This window comes from Thunnus albacares, chromosome 20 (genome assembly GCF_914725855.1).
Source record: "Thunnus albacares chromosome 20, fThuAlb1.1, whole genome shotgun sequence".
Lineage (NCBI taxonomy): Eukaryota > Metazoa > Chordata > Actinopteri > Scombriformes > Scombridae > Thunnus > Thunnus albacares.
The window spans coordinates 4810458-4832920 of record NC_058125.1 but is presented as its reverse complement, the minus strand read 5'-3'; the positions used below and the strand labels follow the sequence as shown (position 1 = coordinate 4832920).

The window sequence follows — 22463 nt, the reverse complement described above, 5'->3', positions numbered from 1 at the left end:
GAAACAAAGAAAACAGAAATAATCTTTCTTACATATTTTACATAACCCCTCTGTTCAGTTCAATTCAGTTCATAATAAACTATCTCTGTAAGGTCCACAAATCAATATAAACAGGAGAATGAAGGTAATAGAAAACAATTTTAATAATAAAGTTTAAAAACAATCAAAAACTATATGCTTAAAAATACATGGAATATCTATAAAACACATAAAGCACAAAAGCAAAAAAAATGAACTGTGAAGAATTGTAAGACAATGATGAGATTTCACTTGCTAAAGTGTCACAGTTGATTCTTTGTTGCTATCATTCACTAAAACCCTCTGCTGTCTGTCAGTCAAAAAAGACTACTACTCCAATCAACAGTCATGCTATTGTTGATGTTTTGAGCTAAATGGTAACATGCTAACATGCTCGCTGTCACAATGCTAACATGCTGATGTTTAGCAGGTATGTTTACCATGCTCACCATCTTTGTTTAGTGTGTTAGCATACTAACATTTGCTAATAGATGTATAAAGAGAACTGGATACAGGCGGGCCCTGTTCATTCCTGTGAAAGTTGCTCAGTGGCACATGAAGCCAAAAAAGTTTAACTTCTTCCGCATCTTTGGGGCCCAACAGAGCAAGCACACTAGTGATTTTCACCTGCTGAGTTAGCTACTTCCGGTTTAGCCCGCCGGCTAACTTGAATGGGGATAAAACGATTCAATCGTGTGGCTCTTCTAGACTTTCGAATTGTGATCAGACCTGACAGATCAAATTCTGATAGTGAGATGAGTCAGAGGTTCAGGGGTTGTGATGCTCCAAAAAGACTATCCGCTGACTTATAGACGTCTCTTTCACAATGTAAGTCTACAGGAAAAAGTCTTTTTGGGCCAAATAGCGTCATGTGATGTTGTCATCACACAGTTTGTCAAATTGGCTTCACAGCCCGGCACTGTTCCTGGGGGCTTGATTAGCACTAAACAGAAAGAACAGCTGAGGCTGATGGGAATGTCATTATTTTTGCAGATATTTGGTCTAAGTATTGGACAAATTGGACAAAAATATATTTGTACCAAATTTCATGCTAACCTATCCCATAGTTGTTAAAATAGATCACTAAAAAAAATGTCAGCCTCATGGTGGTGCTTCATGGTGGTGAAGAAAAGTCAGAGTATCACAGTCATTAGGATTCATTCTCTGGGGAACATTGATGTCTGAACATAATTTGATCGCAAATCATTCAATAGCTGTTAAAATGTTTCCGTCTGGACCAACCAAATGAGCAACAGACTGACTGTCTAAAATGAATAAAACAAGTTGATGTGACAAATTAGAATAAAAGACATGACACCATTTTTAAAGTGGAATAAATAGAATATGTGATTGTACGGTTCTTTACTTAGTCTTTTCTTTTTTTGTTTGTTTTGCTAATTTCTACTCTATTGGTTTCACAGACAGATTAGCAGCATTTTAAAGTAGGTCATTGCACACTGGATTGACACATGGCACTAGTGGCAGAATCAGTTTTAAAGGGTCAGTTCACCCAAATCACAAAAAAACACCCCCACATTTCCTCTCAATCTACTTGCATGGCTCGATGCCACATAGGGATAAGTGGGAAAATATGTTTTTTCCTAATTCGGTTCAACTGACCCTTTAAGAACACCACAAAAACCCCACTTCAGCATGGCCTGTCATGCTGAGAGAAGTTAATACTGGGTCCTTATGTTGGAAATGGATGATGAGGTCAGCGGTCAGTGAGTGCGGTTCATTAGTTTGCGACTTTGATTGGCTTGCAGGTAAAGGCCCTCCGCTGAGTGACTTATGGCTGTAATTTAGCCTTGATTACATACACCATTACTTTAACTCTAATTAGATTGTCACTCAGGGGGGGGAATGACGGATGTAAGGGAATTGCATATGCAGAGTTGATGACAAATATGTTGATTTTATGGAAGATCGGAAAATCAGAAACACATGAAAATTGAAGAATAATGACACAGACTGGAAATGTGACGTTAAACACACCCAAAACATCATCAGAACTGACAGCAATTGAATTACACAGTGACTCGTGTACACATTTTAAAAATAAAACACTTCTAAAACCTCTTCATTTCATACATTGGGATGCAGAGAGCTGCATTAATCAGGTTGCTGCGTCCCTGCGTCGGATAATGAATCACTGCTGCTGCTCCGGCCCTGACCCCGAGGTCACGCTTTTATAGATGACCACTTCATCACAGAACAATCTGCTGGGTGACTGCAGACAAAAGACACACAACCTCACCTGATGACCTTGCCTCATGATCCATGAAGAGAGGTTGGAGGATAAAATAAACATGAAATAAGAAGAAAGAGTTATGAATTTAGCACTTTTCGTAATGGGAGTGTATACATTTGGTTCCGCACCTCTTCATAAATGTCAAGGTGGAATAAAGGGATTGTTAAGGGTGATTTTGCTTTAAGTGTTCTTGAATAATTGGGGCAGTTAATGATTTTCTTTCTTCAGGGTCAGTTGAGCACTGCATAGAGTTTTCACTGCACTGATACTGTAGAATGATGAATTTTGGACATTTATCAATGAGGGAAAATCTAATTCTAGGTCAAAAAGTCTTGAAGATCTTTCACTTAATTTTGTTTTACAATTTTATCAGACTTTTTCGTGACATATTCAATCACATCTTTCTCTTCAGTAAAGTCTTTGAAACTAATCTAAATAAAAAAATATATGATTATCTGTGAAAACTTGACACATGTCAAGAGCATTTTTTTCTGCTGCTGCTCTAACTTTCTGGTAGGAAGCCACTGGAAATGTTTGGAAACTGAAATCCACAGTGAATCTTGAGGACTTTTGGGCGCATAACATACTTAAAATGAGTTCTGAAGAAAGCTCAACCAGACTGAGTTGACTTATTTGAATGTGCTCTACCAAACAATTGAGAGGACCATTATGATGATGGTTTTAATGAAAGAAAAAAGAAGTGGAGACCTCTACTGCACTTCTGTTTTTTGACATTCACACAATTTGATTTTACTCTCATAGTTTTCTCAGAAAATTAATTTGTCCAGTCTGATGTCAACTGATCAATCAAAATGTTAATGAAACAGGAAACACCTCAGTTTTAGAGGGACTAATAGTAGTTCATTTTTATCAGACTAGATATTACCTTCCTTTTCATTTAGCCTATAGATGTAAAGTGCAAAAGTACAAAGTAATGGCATGCAACTGAATTTCCTGTCATAAAATAGAATATATAATCTTAATATACCTGCTATGTTGTTTTAACAGGTATAATCCTATCATATGTGGTGATTGTAGTATTTCTTCTCTCTGAAACAAGTGGAAGACAGAAAAGTCCAATCACACAAAGTTCCATCTTGTTGAAAATGGATGGTAGATCTTTTCAGTCTGTCACTGCAGGACAATGCAGGGGTTTTACGGCACGGGTCACATCTGCTATGGGATAATGACAGGGGTAAGCCAAATGGAACATGAAGTATGTGCGTACTTGTGCGTGTGAGTATATGTGTGCGAGCGGATATGTGCGCGCGTGTGGTTGGAGGGGGGGAACTAATGAGTCTCCTATGAGCTATTATCCGTACCTTAGCTCCGCACTCTGCAATAATAAAAGCCAACATTGCAGAGCTCCCTAACCGGCCACTGCAACACAACACACGCCTCTGCTAATGCAAGTGATAAAACATCCACTTATGATGTGCAAATCTCCACATGGATCAAAAATAGTAAATCAGCAGTGCGTTTCTTGAGTAACATTTGTCATTTTTTAAAGAGTTATTTCCACCTTATGGTGTTTTTGGGAAAACTATGATCAGGGAATCAAGTTGAACTTAAAACTCTAAAACATTTCTGTATGAGACCTGAAAATGGGTCCACACAGACTGTCCTCCGGGGTCAGGATCAGCTGACTATTGGCAGCTGCACCATATAGTCTAATACTGTCTGACTGCTAAGCCAATTATGTGATCGGTCTTAGAGTGCAGAGTGATAAACCCAGTTCCAAATGACCCACACTTGTTTACTGATAAATCGCTCTGACTACGTCATTTTGTTTGTGTGACTGATTATATATTCTCAGATAAACTATTATATGACAGAAAGTTGGATAAAATACAACACACTATCAATCAATTATATTAGATGAGAGTGATAATGGTACATATGAGGTATGGGACATTATCAGCGCACTGGATCCATCTCATCCCAGGTTCCTATAATAAATAATACTGGAATTAAACGCCTCAGGCCATGACCCTCCAATCTAAGGTATCTAGAGAGAGGGGGTAGGGAGGGGTGGGGGTGAGAGAGAGAGAGACACACACACACACACAGAGAGAGAGAGAGAGAGAGAGAGAGAGAGAGAGAGAGAGAATCCCCGTGAGATGAGCCGTGTTGGAGCGACCAGAGTAATCCCGCGGAGTAGAAAGTGAGGAACATCCCCGCATCCCGGCTCGGATATTAAAGCTTTATTCTTCTCCCCACGGTGCCAGGGTGGCTGAGTAAGTGGGCGCATTTCCTGGATGTCACGCAAAACAAGCAGGTTGCACTGATTTAGTGAGGCTGACGGGTTGGCTGCTTTTGGGGGGGGCGAGCGGCTCAATGCGCAGCGGACGCGCACCATGCAGGAGGAGGAGGGCAGCGGAGCGCACTGAGAGAGACTCTCCAAGAGTTTAAGCGGTGTGTTAACAGAGATAGAGTATGACGGGATGTGAGCTGAACTTGCGGTAGAATGGCCCCTTATCTCACATGGATCTCTGAGGGATGGCAGCTTTTCACCACCACCACCATCATCATCACCACCACCCGAGCGCGGACCTGCGGCGGCTCTTCCACCGGCTCACCATCGCGTCCTCTCTGAGCATCCTCTGCTTCTCCTTGGTCTATCTCCTCACTGGATGCTGCGAGTCGGAGCTGACGGAGAACTCTGAGATCAAGCCACTCACGCGCGAGTTCCTCGTGTCAGGATGGCCGTACGAGAGAAACGGTACCAAAGTCGGTGCTACCGCGGATGGCGAAGGCGCTGTCACCGGTTCGCTGGAGGCGAACAGCTCGGGGAAAGAATGGACAGCCACCCGGAGGTTACCCCAGGCTCTGATCATAGGGGTTAAAAAGGGAGGCACCAGGGCTCTGCTGGAGTTTCTGCGGCTCCATCCTGACATCCGCGCCCTTGGTTCGGAGCCGCACTTCTTTGACCGGCATTACGCACGTGGACTGGACTGGTACAGGTACGCACACATTACGCAGGGAATCCATCTCAGCAAAGTTACTGAAACTACTATTGAATAGTATATGTATGCAGTAGTTGCACTTTATTTCGGCATTATCTTGACTTTCTTTAAGTTTAATTTCTACACTTTAACTTTACATAATTTATTTTTGTTTAGAACATTTTTCATCCATTTGGCACCCAGTAGTCGACTAAAACTTAGTGATTGACTCTCTTTGTTATTTAAATGAAGGACTTTCACTCGAGTCCCGCTTTTTGTGTTTGTTTGTGCAAGTAGAAAGGTTTTATATCATTGAAAAATAAGTCGGAGAGCCAATTAGGATCCTCCAGCTTCCACTGGAAGAATTGAATCTCTTTGTGTTGTTTGCATACCCAAACATATCCACAGCTATTCCGCCGAGGTTTAGGTGACAAAGAGACTCTGCCATCTGGCTATGCCAATCTGTGCATGTGTGCATGTGTGTGCCTGCCGTGTGTTTGTGCATGTGTGCTTGTGTACGTGTGTGTCTGTGTGTGTACAGTAGAGAGAGAGAGAGAGAGAGAGGCCTCGCAGGATGAGTCCTCACAGAGCTGCAGAGTAATCATCTCTGGAGCCGGAGCCAGATGTTACTGTTGTCATGTGGCTCTGTTCTCAGCCTGTTCCATGCAAACTTGGAAATACTCAGAACACACACACACACACACATACACATGAATGAGGTTCAAAGGGACCAGAGTCAAGTCACTCAAAAACTAGTTGATCTTCATTTCGGGAAATATTTTCTCAACTGGCAGGAAAATAGTTTTCAGCAGATCCAGGATTTCAGTTGTCAGGGCTGCATTCTGTTTTTTTAAAAACTGTGCTTACTGTAAGTAGATGCACCTATAGACCCACAAACATGCTCTAAATATGACAGATTAAAAATGCATCCAAATCTGGACTGTGTGGCAAAGCATTAACCAGCTTACAGTATATTACTGGGGCTCAGTAGTGGCATTGGCTCAGTGCCTCTTTGGCACATCAGCAACTATTTAACCTATAACAGAGATAAAGTGAGAGGATGAATCTCTGCTTCCTTGATGGAGTTTACGTTGATGTGACCGTACGCATGCACAGAAACACAGTGTCAAAGCTGTGGGATGGAAACAGAGCTGGAAAATTCAGAAAATATAGAAGCACTGGAAGAGACACTGTAGCCTCTCCGGTCTGCCAGCTGTGTGTGTGTGTGTGTGTGTGTGTTCGTCACACCAGGTGATGTGAGTGTGACACCAGATTGTCACGTCTTCCCCTCGGGCCAGATGGGGCTCGTTGCATGTCGAGCCACTTGACATCACTGTCGGCTCTGTCAATTGACCTCTGACTCCAGGTCACTTTACGCTGGGAGTTAATGATGTGTTCACACCACTTCATAACACACAGCACACACCCAGAATACATACACAGATAAAGGAAGTGAGACTCTTTTTTGGTTGTTCACACAGAAAAATGCAAAAAAAAAATGCTTGTGTTTAAACAATTCTGAATTCTTACTTGTTTCTTAAAGGATAATTCCAGTTTATTACAGCTTGGGTCTTATTTATGTGTACATATCCATCCCTTCTATCAGTTATGATTCAATTATTCTCTCTTGAGTTACTGTTGAGATCTATTAACAGAGCAAAATCAACAAAGTCAGTTGGAGCAAAAAATCAGTGATCAGCCAGATTATATAAACCACCTAAAAGCCAAACATGAGTGCACCAAAAATGTTAATAATAATCTGTCATTGGACAGGAAAACTTTGTACACACAAGTATGGAAAGGAGAAAAGGTCAAAATTGAATGGCTGTGTGAAGCATTATTACAATGTTATCTTGTACACTGACTGTGGGTTTTGATGTTTTGAAAATGTTATAATGGGCACAATTCAGTGGCGTTTTTGTGACGTTTGTTGTACTTTTTTGTTAAGTGTTACCTATCATATCTAAGGGAAAATTCTGTGATACAGAAATTGGAAAGTGACTTATATCAGAGTAATCTTTACATATATTAAAAAAAATCTTACTAACTAGAAGTTATATTTGCATTAATATTCATGAAGGGTATGCAGTCATATTTTGGCAGTAGGTTGGCTTGTCTTTATTTAATGAACGTCTTTCAAAACCATGACTCTTGTCTATCAGCAGCAAATGAGGAAGTAGTGTGACGGTATTATAGAGTGACAGAGAGAGGAGGTCGTGGTGGATGGATGGTGACCATGATCGTTTCCTAACCTTAACTAAGTGTATTATTGCCACCATGACGTTGAAGGTCCCCTCATCTTAAGGAAGTAGCAATTTGAACCCAAACCATGATGTTTCCTTAACTTTAACCAAGTATTTCAACATTAAACCTTCCTTAATTGTGCCTAAACCTTGCCAAACCTTAAGCATACTAGTGTAAACTCAAAGTACGGTTTTATTTTTGGAACGGTGATGTCGTCCTGCTGAAAGGCGCATCAGATGAGAAAACATTTAAATGTGTCATTCGGGAGAACATGGACATGGACGTACGGTATTTTGTTGTTAAATTTCAAGGACTTGTTGGAACTGTGATGGATGTTACAGCACAGTTTGGGTAATACTCTTACAGTTCACCTTTGTTTTTTCTTCCAAATAAGTTGAGCTGACTTGGTGGTTTGTTTAAAACCTGATCGTCTGACGGCTTATGTTTATTCCCCCATCTGACCTCTTTTTAGTGATGTTGCTGTGTTTATGCCAGTTTAATGTCATACAGCTAAGAATGATGGCCAAAGCTTTAAAAATAACACTCAAGTTGTAATAAACAAGAAGGATCCTTTCAGTGCAGGCCAACAGTACACATTCATATCACTAAAGCAAACAGAGGGTCAGCTGTAGTGCCTTCTGTTTTGACATTACGTTTCTGTACAGATGTTTTTTTCCTCTCAAACCCCATCAAGGGGAATCAAATGGATGATGAGATATACTACATCTTCCTCAGAATCACTCCTCCGCTCTCTGAGAGTAAAATAACATTTCACTTCACGAGGGCAATTGAGATCAGAGCCCCTGACAAAGATCCTCTAATGGCGTTTGGAGCGGAGATTGGATCTGGAACAGCGCTGCGATGAGCCCAGAGATGGACTGGAAGTTTCCTCCTTACTGTGTTGTCTGGGATCGATAGCTCTATCTCCTCGCTCTGACCTTGGGTTGACTCCAGCATTAGAGCGGTTCACGTTGGTCAGCTCGGCTTCTGTTACAATTAGCAGGAAGCTTTATCCTACATTGGCATAATCCCCCCTTGTAGGCACACAGGGGTCAAGTTACATGCAGCTTTCCTCTCTCTGTAGCTCTGAAGGAATCCATTAAAATTATTCAGCTGAAAAAATTCACATCTCACCCATGATGCTTTCTCACTGAAAGATGGGAAGACGGGTGAATGGTGGAAGAGAGGGGGGGAGACAAAACAGTGGGAGAAGAGATAAGGCTGGGGTGAGCTGGAGGTTAAAGGGTGAACAGTGTTACCGCAACCTCACACATCCCTGCTGACCTTTGCTTCAACTGTCATTCAGACTGTCATCAGAGCTGGGCTGAGCTTGGCTGACCTCTTCAGGTTCTGCCACAGTCTAGAGACCGCTCTGTCCTCCAGACAGCAGGGCTGGTTGTGTTTTGTTCTTGAGGTACAGCGAGATTTATCGATATATTATTGACTCTGAGTTACTGGCAGAGCTTCAGCCAGAGATTGCACTCAGTGTTTGTTGCTCACATTTCTGTGAAGAAGCATTTTTTAGAAAAAAAAAAAAAAACACTTTTCAAGCGAAGCAGACAACAATTTTTTCATAACGTCTCCAACAACTCTTTAAACCAGTCCTCAGCAAACTGTAAAATCCATCAAAATTTAAAAAATCTGTCATGACGTCCTGAGTTTTAGGTTGGGTCTGGACCTCTAAACATGTGACATTAAGTGACTCATCAGAGATGGCATGTAGCTATGATAAGCCATTGAGCACACTGCTTAAAGAAGGCTACACTTTGTCACATAGTACAGAGTGAGTTTGAGACACTGTTGAAGGTTGTAATGCTTCAATTTTGAAGACTTGTTTGTTCGTTAGCAATATGCTCAACTGATTGGAGCCAATCCTTAGTGCTTGTTACACGTTCTTCTGCTTCCTTCAGTCTCTCTCTGGTGACATTTATCACTTCCTTAATGGAATTGTTTATTGTCTACTCAAAAATGTTTGATTTCCATTGGTATGGTCGATATTCATTTCACCCTCCCCTTCATTTTAAAGGTTAGGGTTAGCCAAGGGGCAGAGATTAGCTGTCTTATGGCTGATGTAGTTTTTTTATTTGCTGTTATTGTTTTTGAGGTTTTTATGACTGTCTTTCAACACAGCCCAACTCTTTGTTTTCCTTTGAAAAAAAATCTGTCAAGTTTGATCAATTTCAAGAGACATTTAATGTAGTTGCCAGCAGTTGTGGCAGCAGTTGTTGTGGCAGCAGTAGTTGGCAGAAGTGTAGGTGGATGTCTCCAAGTTCCAAATACTTTTGGAAGTTTGTGGGTTTTATGAAATAGTAACTTTTTCAAAGGAATGAAAAATCTTTTCTGTATTCTATGTCTGAGGCCTCAGTTTGTCCAGGTGAATTTTTTTAGACACCATGCCTCTCAGGACATCCACTGACAGGAGGGGAGGGCCTAAATTACTCCGTCTTTTCAGAGTCAGCTGCTCCGATGGCACGGACTCATTTGCAATTCATATTGAACTCGTTAAGGGAGGCTTTTCAATTCATACCCATACATTGGCGCCTTTGTCCTCCCATGACACAGCACATGGTGCTACTTGTGTTTTTGTGTTTGTACAATGGAATATAATTGCCATGCAAATCACAGAAGAATGGCTGCCAAAACATTTGATGTTCAGCAGGATTCAGGGGGCGGGAATTAACGACAAAACACGAAAGGCAGATTTTGTGATGCATTGGATTTGTTGATCTGCAGGAGGGGAAAGTGATTGGTATCGAATATTTTATATTTTTTTCTGTAATTTTAGCATGTTTTTTACTGCAAACCATCGTGCTGATGTGTGAAGTAATTAAATCTCTAAGAACAGATAGATTTCATTTGGATGTCATGCTGTGGTTTTGTTTGTTGTGTGAGTAGCTGGGGTTCAGGTGTGGTCTGTCCTGTTCCTGTACTGTACTGGAGGTGATCACCATAAGGCCCAGACGGGTGGGGCGATCTGGCTCTCATTAAGGCCCTCCCCTGGGGTTTGGAAAGCAAAGACGGGGGGGTCCGGGGCCCCTCTATGATGGATGATGGATGTCTCCTGGAAGTGGACAGGGCACAGCGACAATGGACCGACCCCTTAATGGTCCCCCATACAGGGGAAATGGATGAGCGGTCCCCCAATAACACACACAATAACACACTCATGCATGCATGCAGACATATAGATACACACTCAAATCTGGTATCTGACTTGTAAATAACCGGTCAGGTGTGTATAATGAACACAGCCGATACTCTGTTCTTTGATTGGTTATTGTTTCCTCCTTGGATCAAACATCAAAGATAAACAGACCAGATTTTATATATTTGATCTAGCACACCCTCCAATCGCCAAATCCTTTCTGCATATTTCCTGCTGTACATCTGACGAACATTGCAATTGCTTCACATTTGTTAACACACACACACACACATACACACACTACATGACACAGCATGCTACTGATGGGGCTCCAGAGGGTCCTGGCTCCCCCAGTCTCCACCTGCCACTCTTGGTCCCAGCTGAGGCCCAGTACTGCATTACTATTCTCAGTCTGTCCCCTTACATTTACACCAACACCTCCTCGCTTCATACACCCCTGTCATCCCAATACACACTCCTGCCTACTTTTCCTGGCTGCACACCATCCACGCCTTCCTACGGGTAGTTATCCTAAGCCCCCACAGGATCAATAGCCAGTGGCCTTGGCTGGTCCGGGCTAATTCACCAGGGAGGCCGGCTGAAATATTGGGAAATGGACGACAAAAGAGAGGTTCCTCAAAGGCAAACAGAGGCTTATGATAAGCTGCTGGATAATCCCTGTGTTCATCATACTGGATGTTTGATCTCACACTCAGTAGTAAATGAGCAGTGTAAGGATGTTGCTAAAACAGGGTTTTTAAACTGCCAATTAATGCAGCTATTTTTTTTTTTTTTTTTTTTTTTTTGGAGGGATTTCCTCTGTAACACATGGTGTCACCAGCCGGTTCTATTCACCTGCCAGTGAAGAGCTCTAACGCTTTGTGAAGTTAATACTCCTCCCCTACTGTGCAAGCACCCACACCTACCACTTTTGCAGCAGTAAGGCGAAGAACCCTCACCGACTTCCCACTCATAAACCCAGCCAACTGTGTTTGTTGGAAATCACAATCAAGCCGGAAGTCCTCCAGCCAGAATCTGTACCCCACCAGGGGGAAATGTGCAACTTTACCCCTGCATCTGCTGACACACTTCTCACCAGAAGCACTGACCTTTTGTTTAATCACATAAGATGACCTGTGCTCATGCTTTGCATGGAGTAATTCAGAGTAACATGCATGCTTGGGTCAACAAAGCATGGTTGTGAGACTGTGGTTCATGTTCCACCTCCAACCAACAGTCAACATTGATTTCTTTAACCATTAAAGTGATGTTTTCCTTTTCCTTTTTCTTTCTTGTCTGACTTGCATGGTAAGCGTACAGCACAATGCAGTGTGTGCAATGAAAGGTACTGACTTTATCAGATGCACTGTTGTCACTGTAGTACACTGTTTACTGTTTTATGAGGCAGGTCTTTACAACTCCAGAAAGTTATCGCAGTGGAAATCATATTATCTCGTGTTGCAACAATTGTCAGGTACACAGTAGAACAACGGCATTCATGTTACAAAGGCATACAAACAAATGTGCGCTTGCACATATATGATTGGATAAAGTAGTGCCACGCTAGATGAAGCTGCATTGAGTTGCATCATGTTGGCAACGGTGGTCACATTAAAATGAATGAGGGCAAACACAATACTGTTGTCTGTTCTAACACTGTCTCCGTCCACCCACAGCATGAAAAGACAAGAGAATGCAATTTATCAGTAAATTTTTAATCAAATCGAAAAATTAAAAATTAAAATTAACTAATCGAAAATCTAGATGGGAGGAAATTTATATATTTGAATTTTAATTTACTCAGATGTCTCAGAATCTTAATTTACATTGATCTGACAAAAAAGTATATATAAAGACATATAATACTTTATAATTTATATAATAATTGTATATGTATTAGTTTTCTATTACAGATTTTAAAAAAGAAAGTTACTTTTTTCCATGCGTTCATTCATTCGTCATAACGTTGGTATTCATGACCAGGCTAAACCAGCTGACTAACCCACAGAGCGATTGTCCTTTTAAGCCTTAGAGATGTATTTTATTCTGGATCCTGTATGTTTATACAGTATATCCTGTTTAAGTAAAAAACAAAAACATTATTTCTAATAATTGCTAAATCATTATTGGTATATTTGCTTGAGGGTTCCTCAATTTCTGAATTAATTTATCATGTGTCATTGCAACCTAAATTATTTTATATTTTTTGCGGCTAGCATTTATTAAGTGATAAAAATGAAAATAAAGTTACAGATGTCACCTCAGGATCACAAAGTTTTCTAAGCCAGAACTAGAACAAGGCCATAATAAGTTATTAGAAAAGCTAACAGCTATTTTGTCTGTCAATTAGTGTGTCTGTGCAAAGCTCATAGCAGAAGCATATTTATAATAGATCTTCTCTTTTGATGGTGCTCTTAGGGGCAGTAATTAGCTCTTTGTGCTTAGGTAATGGTATGGGGCTCTTGGCTCTAAGGCTATTCACAGACAGATTGCTAATGGAGGCGCGTTTGTATCCACTCCCATCATTCCTTCATCAGTCACCCAGCCCTTTCATTTAAAACACTCTAGCAAATGCCCTGAGATACACACACACACACATACACACACAGATGGATCAATCTGTAAAAGGTCTGGTAAAAATCCACCACACCCACCCTTTATGTCTTCAGAGAGAGAGTGTGTGTGTGTGTAATTTTGGATTTTAAAAAAATGTGTCTTTGTATATATATCTGTGTGTGTGTGTTAGACTGTGAGAAATGGGTCCTTTGGGAGGCCAGAAGCTTGGTAGCAAATGCTTGACTAACGACTGAATAATCAGTGTGTGTTTGTGTTTGTACTGTGTGTGTATGTGCCCATGTGCATGTGCATCCATGTGCCTTCTGCGAGTGTGTGTGTGTGTTTAACAGACTGTGCGGCTCCTCCTGTTCAGGGTATTGGAGTTAAAAGGGAAGTCTTCAGGCTAAGTGGTGATAAGCACTGCCTCACACCGATCAGATCAAATGAAATCACTCTGTGTGTGTGTGTGTGTGTGTTTGTCAGATTCATAAAAGTGAAGCCATTTTGGGGGGATGGATGTATTGACAGGAGGTCGTGTTGCAGGTGCATCTGAAACCTTAGCCGATACCAGAGGACAGGCAGAGCATCCTGTCCTCACTGTATCAGCCCTGTGTCCCCTCTGGTCTCTTTCTGTTCGTCCTTCTTTCATTCACGTCTCATTTACTGTATAACTCCTTGGGAACAAATGTATTGACTCTCTCTTTGTGATACATCCCTAAGATAGGAAAATACATGAAAAAACAAGACACCTCAGCAGTCACTCATGAGTTTTCTCATAATGAGAAAGGGACAACAAATTAAAAATGCAATAACAAAAAACACAAATTATTGCACTATGAAACCTCATTTAAGATGGTGGTAGCAACAGTGAACAACTTAAAGCAGCATTAATAAATAATTTTATATTAACAATATATATATCAATGTATAATGTGAAAGGTGTTGTTTGTAGTGACAAACAAGGAGAGAATTATCACCAAACTCTGCTCCCCTAAGCTCTAAGGAGTGTTTTGGTTTTATAGCCCGCAATTTTACTGTTTTTGTTCAGTCTCACAGCTCTCATCAATCCTGACTCTAGCCACAGCAGGCAGCTGTATTCTACATTACCAGCCCTGCGCCACACAGACAGACAAAATTAGCAACTAGCTTGTGAACATAGTGAAGCATTTAGCAGCTAAAGAGCCAGATATTCCCCTCAGGAGTTGGTGGAGTCCAAAACATAAACTCTAAATGAATATTAATGTTACTTCATGTCTGCTGGATGTGTAAATTGGCAATTGTTTGCTAACGTTTGCCATAATGTCAGTGTTTTATTTACAGCTAATAGTGCCGCCCCCCAAGTGGCCAAAAAGAACCCCCAGCTTTAGTTTGGTACAGTATAATAGAAATAGTAAAGGTTTTGGGGATTCAAATCTGATGAATAAACCTGTATCAGAGAACCAGAGAATACCATATCAGTGGTTTTGCCTGTTTTTGTCCAGTTACTCCAAATCCTGTACAAGTTACATCCTAGTAAGCCAATGGAAGCCACTGGTTTCCATTAGCAAACTCTAGAAACCTGCATGTTATGTAATCCATATATGTGAACATCAAATCTACATTAGTTTTTGTCAATTACATTTTTGTTTTGAGATAATGCAGTGCAGACTTCAAATGCAAATCAGTCTGTATGTAAACTGCCTTTATACAGTGATAATGTTACTTTGACAAAAATGCACACTTAATATTCACTGTGATGGATTTCAAAGTTTCAAGAGCCTTCTTATTGATTTTATTATAAATGTATGGTAACCAATGGATGTCTACAATGTTGGGGAAAATACATCCAAAAATCTGTATGGTATGTATTCAAAAATGCTCATTATGTGTAGTTAAATAGATAAAACACACTAGTATGACTCTTGAAGCTCTATTTAAACAAGGGTTGCTGATTCAGAGCTGTGTATGACCATGCCGCTGAGGCTGTGTGTTTGGTCAGTCAGGTGTGTGGCAGGTGTGTTGGCAGATGTCCCCAAGTCCCCAGCCGGTCCTGTGGGGCCTCTGGAGTCATTTATCTCTAAATGAGGCCCATCTGCTGGGCTCCTAGTGTAGAGGTGAGCAGAGTGAGGCACATTCAAGGAAAGACTCCTGTGTTTATGTAGCCTGCTGTCACTTGCCTGTGCGTCTGGAGATCTACTGTATGCACATTGTTCAGTCTGTCAGAAGAGGTTTGAGTGTTTTGTAGTGGTATGTGATTTGATCACCAAACACAATGCAATGGCATCATGAAGGGTTACTTCACTTGAATACAGCATACTTACCTTTCAAGCAAACATTTGATTGCGTGCTTCACTTCTGAAACCAATTTGCCTTTAAATCCCAACGTAATTAGTTGTAGAGATTTAACAAAGGTTCGACATTTTGAGAAAAACATTTATCCACTTTCTTGCTGAGTGTGGTTGATACCACTCATGTTTTTTTGTATTTATTGCTGAGAGCAAGGAAACAGTTAGCTTAGCTAAGCATAGACTAGACATTGAAAAAAAAGCCCCCTCAAGGGGAACACAGGGAGTAACATAACAAGTTTACCCAAAACCTTTGCAAAAATGGAACCAAAATGGTAAGAAAAGGCTGTCCAAACACTTTAAGTGTAACAATGAATAACATTTATTTACAGAAAATGATAACAGATATAGACCAGCCAAAATTGCAGAAATGGAAGCAATCAAAGGCATCAGGGTCTCCAAGGCCAAAATAATAAGCAAAAAAACCCACACTAACTAGAAAATAAAAAGCTCAATTGGTCTACAGAAAAATACTAAGCTCCCTAATTAACAACAAAAAGGAGAAAACAGGGGAAACAAAATAAATGTCAGAAAACCCCTACAAGGCTTCCTTAAAGTTACCAAGACTAGCTCAACAAGGCACTTCTACCAACTAGTCAGCAGAGACAACGGATAAGCTAAATAGAGCTGCATCAAGGTGCTATAAAAAGAAAAAAACAACAGAGTTTCAACGATTAGCAACAAGCTCAACAACAGCAGCTTCAGTCCAACAGCTCAGGGGCCAAATGGCGAGGAGCACTGGTTCTGGGGGTTGATATACAGCTCCACTGAAGTCCAAATGAAGTTCACGTGTGGGTGATCCAAGCACTCAGAAAGGAGTGTGGCAGATCTAAAACACAGTGAGAGAGACAGCTCTCTTCCAAAAAGAGGCCAGAGGAAAGTCAGTGGATGTAACAAAACACATATTATTTTGTTTAATTTGTACACAAACAATTATGTAAAAACACTCAATAAGCTATTGTATTCTGGTTTGATATTCAATGGACAGATATGAGAGTGCTATAGATCATCTCATCTAACTCTCATTTAGGAAGCAAAATAGCATATTTTTGGAAAATGTTGCATTATTCCTTTAATATCAGCTTTTTTCATATACTATGTTGCAATGTTACATACTAGCCAACTGACACACAATTTATCAAGAATGTTTTCATTTGATGGAATAGTTTCCCCATGAAAACCTTGGTTGTAACTCAAATGTAAATATTCTAGATACATTGTGCTTCATTTTATGACAATTTATTTATAATTCACCATAACATATGGACATATGAAATATTGCACAACCTTGGGATCTTGACCAAAAAAGGTCCTAATCTTAAAATGGTCAGCAGTTCTAAAGGACCAGCCAGGATTGTAGGGCTGACAAGAGAGAAATGTTATCTGATATAGACAAATCAAGTGTTATTGGTCTGCTCCTCTATTGGTATTTTGCCAGTAATTTGCTCCTAGTACTTAACATATTTCTTTTGTACTTCCAGAAGTATGATGCCTAAAGCCCTGGATGGCCAGATTGTAATGGAAAAGACACCTCGCTACTTTGTTACCGTGGAAACGCCAGCAAGAGTCCACGCTATGTCGCAGGATGTGAAGCTGATTGTAGTTGTCCGTGACCCCGTGACCAGAGCCATATCTGACTACACACAGATCATCTCCAAGACCCCCGACATCCCTCCCTTTGAGAGCCTCGCCTTCAAGAACCGAACCACAGGTACAATTCTGGGGTTTGAGTTTGTTCAGGTAGTCTTTGCTAGCCTTAGCTTTGCTTTTCCTTCAACTTCTTCAATGTTGTCTTTACAGTAATCAATTAATCACAGTTCTTGCAGTCTCCACATGGTATCTCCGTAGCCGCTGTAGCCACAACTTGTTGACCAACAGGTAATTTTTGAGGAGGTGCATGTCAGCTACAGAGCTTATGTGGCATGTGCATAGGCTATGTTGCTATGCCATCAACCCTTTAAGCATAACTATAAATCCAGCTTAAAAAGCAGTATGAGGCAACTCATTATCAGCAGAGAGGTAGAAGGGATAGAAACGTTCTTCTACTTGGTCAGGGTCAAAGGAAAAGAGCCTTCTTCAAGCCCTCTTCAGCAGAGGAAGAAGAAGGTATGGTATATTAAAAGCCTACAGTATATTTAATTAAGTGCCAACTGATTTTAACCTCACAGGTTATTTATGATGGTAGATAATACAAATACCTACTTTCCTTTCTCTCCTCTCTGCATATGAGTGCCCAAAGAATGTTTCCATTCCTTTCTAACCTGTTTTTCCATCTTCAAGGTTCCCTGGACGAGAAATTGACTGAATGCTTGGCCTTTGCATTCTCTTTAAGTTCTTATACATGTTTGTCTCTCCAGTAGAGAGGCAGGTTTGAAATGCCAATAGCTATGATGATTTTGAATACTGTATCTCACTTTTGTCTCCAGGTCAGATTGACTCTCTGTGGAGCCCGCTGTGGATTGGCCTCTATGCCCAGCACCTGGAGCGATGGCTGGCCTGGTTCCCCAGGAATCAGATCCATCTGGTCAGTGGTGAGAGGCTCATCTCTGACCCGGCTGGAGAACTGGGGAAAGTCCAGGACTTTCTGGGCCTCCAGAGAATTGTCACGGACAAACACTTCTACTTCAACAAAACAAAAGGCTTCCCCTGCCTGAAGAAGCCAGAGGGCAGCAGTAAACCACATTGCCTGGGGAAGACGAAAGGGAGGACTCACGCCTCCATCGACCCGGAGGTGATGCAGAAACTGAGGGATTTCTACAAGCCGCATAACCAGCGCTTCTATCAGATGGTGGGCCAGGACTTTGGATGGCAGTGACCCTTCTGATTAAATGAAACCAGTGGCTTTTCTTAGCATTAAACTGCTTTGGGTAGAAGGCTGTGCAAATCTGCCGACTGACTGAGACAGATATAAAAACTCAAAGTACAAAAGATCCGGAGAGCAGAGCCAATTATCTGTCTCTGACCAGCAGAAGGGTATCTCAGAGACAAAATAAAAACCCAGTGTCAATACATTCACCTCTATCAATCAATCATCTTGTTCAAGTGTTTGAAAGACTACAGCATCATTTTATATATCATAGATGTTCAGTAAAAAAGGTGCAGTTTGTGGCACATAACAAAGGTGTCCCCTCTCACCTCTCTTGTTTGGTAGGCTACTTACTCCTACCAAAGGTGGTTAAATAAAGCATTTGTGTGCAAACTTAGTCATGAAACTGTGGTTGCTATAGGTTACGGCTGTATTAGTTGAGTGGTAAAATACACAGTGTAGCTTTTAGTGTCTCCGGTCTGCAGTTTAATCCTGACGCTCTAGTTGGTAGGCTGTAGTGGCACAGTGAATCCAGAACAGATGCATTTCAACATTCCTGAATTTCCATAACTTTCTTTTTTTACTACCTGTTTGTTCTTCAGTCTCACTGGTTAAGAATTTAAGGGCAATCAATGCATACATGTTGAGTATTGTCCTCCAAGCATTGTTCCCGAAAAGGGGGGGATGAATCTTTTATGTGGCGAGCAGCAGAGGGGTGAGCGAGAGAATCTTTATATGAGCTCAGATTTGACTGAGTGGTTTTGTATTCTTGAATAATGAATGTGGATAAATGGATGTAGGGGAACTGGTGTGGATCACTTGCCTCTTCGCCTATTGGCACATTTCTGTGCTAGGCTTAGGTTAGCATCTGACTGCAAAACCACCCTACTGTACCTTGAGTAAAGTAAAGGGACCACTGGAGGACAACCAAAACAAGACCGGGTCAAATCAATGTGAGAAGTTCGACCTAGTGTATAAATGGCCATTTCTTTGGATGTGATGTATGAAGCTTTCAGGCTTTGTTAATATGAGAAGGCCTGCTTACAGGGTTGTCTGTTTTCAGTTTGCATGTATTTGCACTAGTTTGAAAGCATAAAAAAATAAAACTATTTTAAGCAAAGAACTTGCATTTCAATTTGTGGTGCTAATTTTTCTCACATTTCTTCCTTTTTCCTCATTGTTTTCCTCAAACTGCTGTTGTTATAAGGTCCCATTGAGCCTGTAAGGGCTGGATTTATGTTTAATGTGAGTGCAGACATTAGTGCAATTGCTTTGCAAATGTAAATCTGTTTACATCAGAGATGCAAAGGCTACAAACTGTCGCTTAAGAGCCTTATTTTGATGAGCTGCCAAGGTTCTGGGAGTCCCTGCCGTAATGTGAATGGAATTGATTTAATGACATTTCTGAGTTTAGTTATTCTGTTGGATTGTATGGATGATTCTAGTTTAAAATGGTAATTAAATTACAATAACATATTCTGATATTTGCAATCCTATGTGTCCCTATGTTTTAATATATATGACTGAATGAATGAGCAAATTCAAATGTGATGATTAAGAGAAAATACATTCAACAACACTGCTATTGTCAGAGTAAGACCACACTGCCATCTTGTGGACAATGAAGGACGCCTTTCTGAGTAATGTGAAAAACTCCATCTGCAAACATGGTAAAAACAAGCTGCTTCTTTATTATGACGTGCCCGCCTCATTTACCTTTAAATTATGTATTCTCATAGAAATTTATAGCTTTATTAATATCAATATATTAGATTGCAAATAATTCTCCACAAAAATATAACTAAAGAACACTACACAAAAAGTGCCACTGTAAATAAGTCTGACACACACGAAAAGACACAATTCATGCTTCAGTATTTACTGCAACCAAGGGTGATGAAATAGAAATAGAATTTAAAACAGAACCAGAATAAATCTGAAAGTTGTCTACATTACATTTCACTTTGAATAGAACAAATGAATTAAGTACACAAATATATAATATACATTTTCAAATGCACTTAAATAACAACAATCCTGGTCAGTGTTTCTCAAACAGTACAATTCTGAATTAACTCAACAGCCAGATACATAAGAAAAGTACTCAATTTATCAAGTAAATATTACATAGAGAGCTTCAAAAGAGGCGTGCTCCTCTCGCTGATGAGTTTTGGCAGTTTGCACAGACAGCTACACGTTTCCTCTAAAGCAGTATTAGTCAGAGAAACAGCATTGACCCCATTAAAATGTTGTGAGCACGGAGCATGCTGTTTGATCAGAGGCATGCTGCTGTAAGTAAAGGCACTCAGCATGGCCTGTAGGCTTCCTTCACCCATGTAGTCCTCTCATCCTTTACACGTTACACTTGTATTCCTCTATGGGTGAAGCAATAATCCTCAGGCCCTCTGTTACCCTCTGTTACTACAATTCCTCATCTTGGTCCACTGACAGCAATTCTGCTAAACACTTCTTCCATGGTGAGACACAAATACTCGGTGAATACTGCAACTGCATTTCAGTATGAGGAATAACACCTGATGATGTGTGTCTTAGGGCATTTTCAAACCTGTAATTTGTTTTCTCTGGTCCAAATCAGTGGATGAGCTGGTAAACTTGTTGCGTTCTCCCTTTGGTTTGGTTTCTTTTCACACATAAATAAATTCAAACTAACCAAAATGCATCACTGAATGCCACACGAGAACAATCACTCCACTGATTAGTCAAATGTGTCTGGAGTGGGAGCAAGGACATAAACAAAAGAAGAGGTCCTAGCTGCAGAAATATCAAGAGGACAGTGTACTTTGTTGCTAGTACAGGTCAGACGTCGATTCATTCTCTGGCCATGTGCTAGCAACTGTTGATGTCACTCATCCTCATCCCAGCATGCAAAAGTGCACCCAGCTACTGGAGCCATTTTGCTCAAACTCACAGAGTATGCCTTGTAGTTGGGTCAGATCGAGGTCAAATCACATTCCCAACATAAATGAACCATTTCAGAATTTGTTTGTGACCAGAAGGAGGCTACTTCTTCTGGTCACAAACAAATTCTTTGTCTCAGATCTGCCCAAATGAATCGTACCAAAGAGGAAAATGAACCAGAGCAAGATCCAACCAGACTAAGCAACACAGGTTTGAAAACACCCTTAAACTTCTTCATGCTATTTGGTTCAGTTGTTGGGTGGGAGGCAGTGTACCATCACTCCAATATACAGTATGTGTACAAGAATCAGCAGGTGGAGCAACTTGCTCTCCTTATGGGCTGTCCAGCAATGTGTATCTACATCTGAGTGAGTCATGGACACACAGCTTTAGCAACTTTGTACATTTTCCACAATGAATAAAATCCAACAGTCAACAAGCCAAAAGGCTTGAGAGTCATTAGAGTGTGCTAGTTTTAGATGGAGGAGAGTTGGCTGTAGGGCTGTGACGATAACTGCATTACCGCAATACCTCAGTCATGTGATGCCTACCGCAGGGTCAAGCTCATTACTGTCATCACTGCACTTTTAAAAAAAAATGTCAACCACAACTGTCATATACAGCAGTCTAATGTGCTTGTGTATATACTGTGTGATATACGGTAATACAGTGGAGACATAGGAGGCTACGTGATATGTTGGAGAATCTGTGTTGCCTCAGCTTGCTCCATGCACCAGGCCGCAAGACCTCTGCATTGCCCCATAAGAACAACCGCCCAGGGGACACTGAAAGCAGTGTGTGAGGAAGTGGAAGTGCGGCAAGCTTGCATCTAGGCTAGGCTAAAGGCTGACCCCAGTTGACCAGCTCTCCCATCAGTCTTCCTCGTCAACATCCACTCCATCGACAATAAAACAAGACTGCTTTTGACCTCCTGGAGAGAAATGACAAACTGCTGTGCCCTCATCTTCACTGAGATGTGGCTGCACAACAGTCTCCCCGACTTCGCTATCCAGCTAGTCGGGCTAAAAGCTCTCCAGTCGGACAGGATCTCTTCATTGTCGGGTAAAACCCGAGGCTGTGGCCTGTGTGTTTATATTAGCAAAAACAAGTGTACGTAAGCGAGGGGAGGGAGGGCAAACCGCAGGGGACATGTTGCTTTTTCCCCACGGTAAGAAAAAATCCATACCGTCACAGCCCTAGTTGGCTGAGGCATACCGTCAATCAGAAGGCTTGGATTAGGCCACTGTCCTCTCCA

At 41.0% G+C, this 22463-nt stretch overlaps 1 protein-coding gene across 1 annotated transcript; it reads left to right on the top strand.

The window, feature by feature from the left end:
- The first annotated feature begins 4389 nt into the window (after positions 1-4389).
- hs3st3l (heparan sulfate (glucosamine) 3-O-sulfotransferase 3-like) lies at positions 4390-19862 on the top strand. The gene is made up of 3 exons (XM_044338614.1): positions 4390-5232; positions 16965-17194; positions 17910-19862. The coding sequence occupies exons 1-3, from the start codon at positions 4769-4771 to the stop codon at positions 18296-18298; spliced, it is 1083 nt and encodes a 360-aa protein (XP_044194549.1). The 5' UTR covers positions 4390-4768; the 3' UTR covers positions 18299-19862.
- The last annotated feature ends 2601 nt before the right edge of the window (positions 19863-22463 follow it).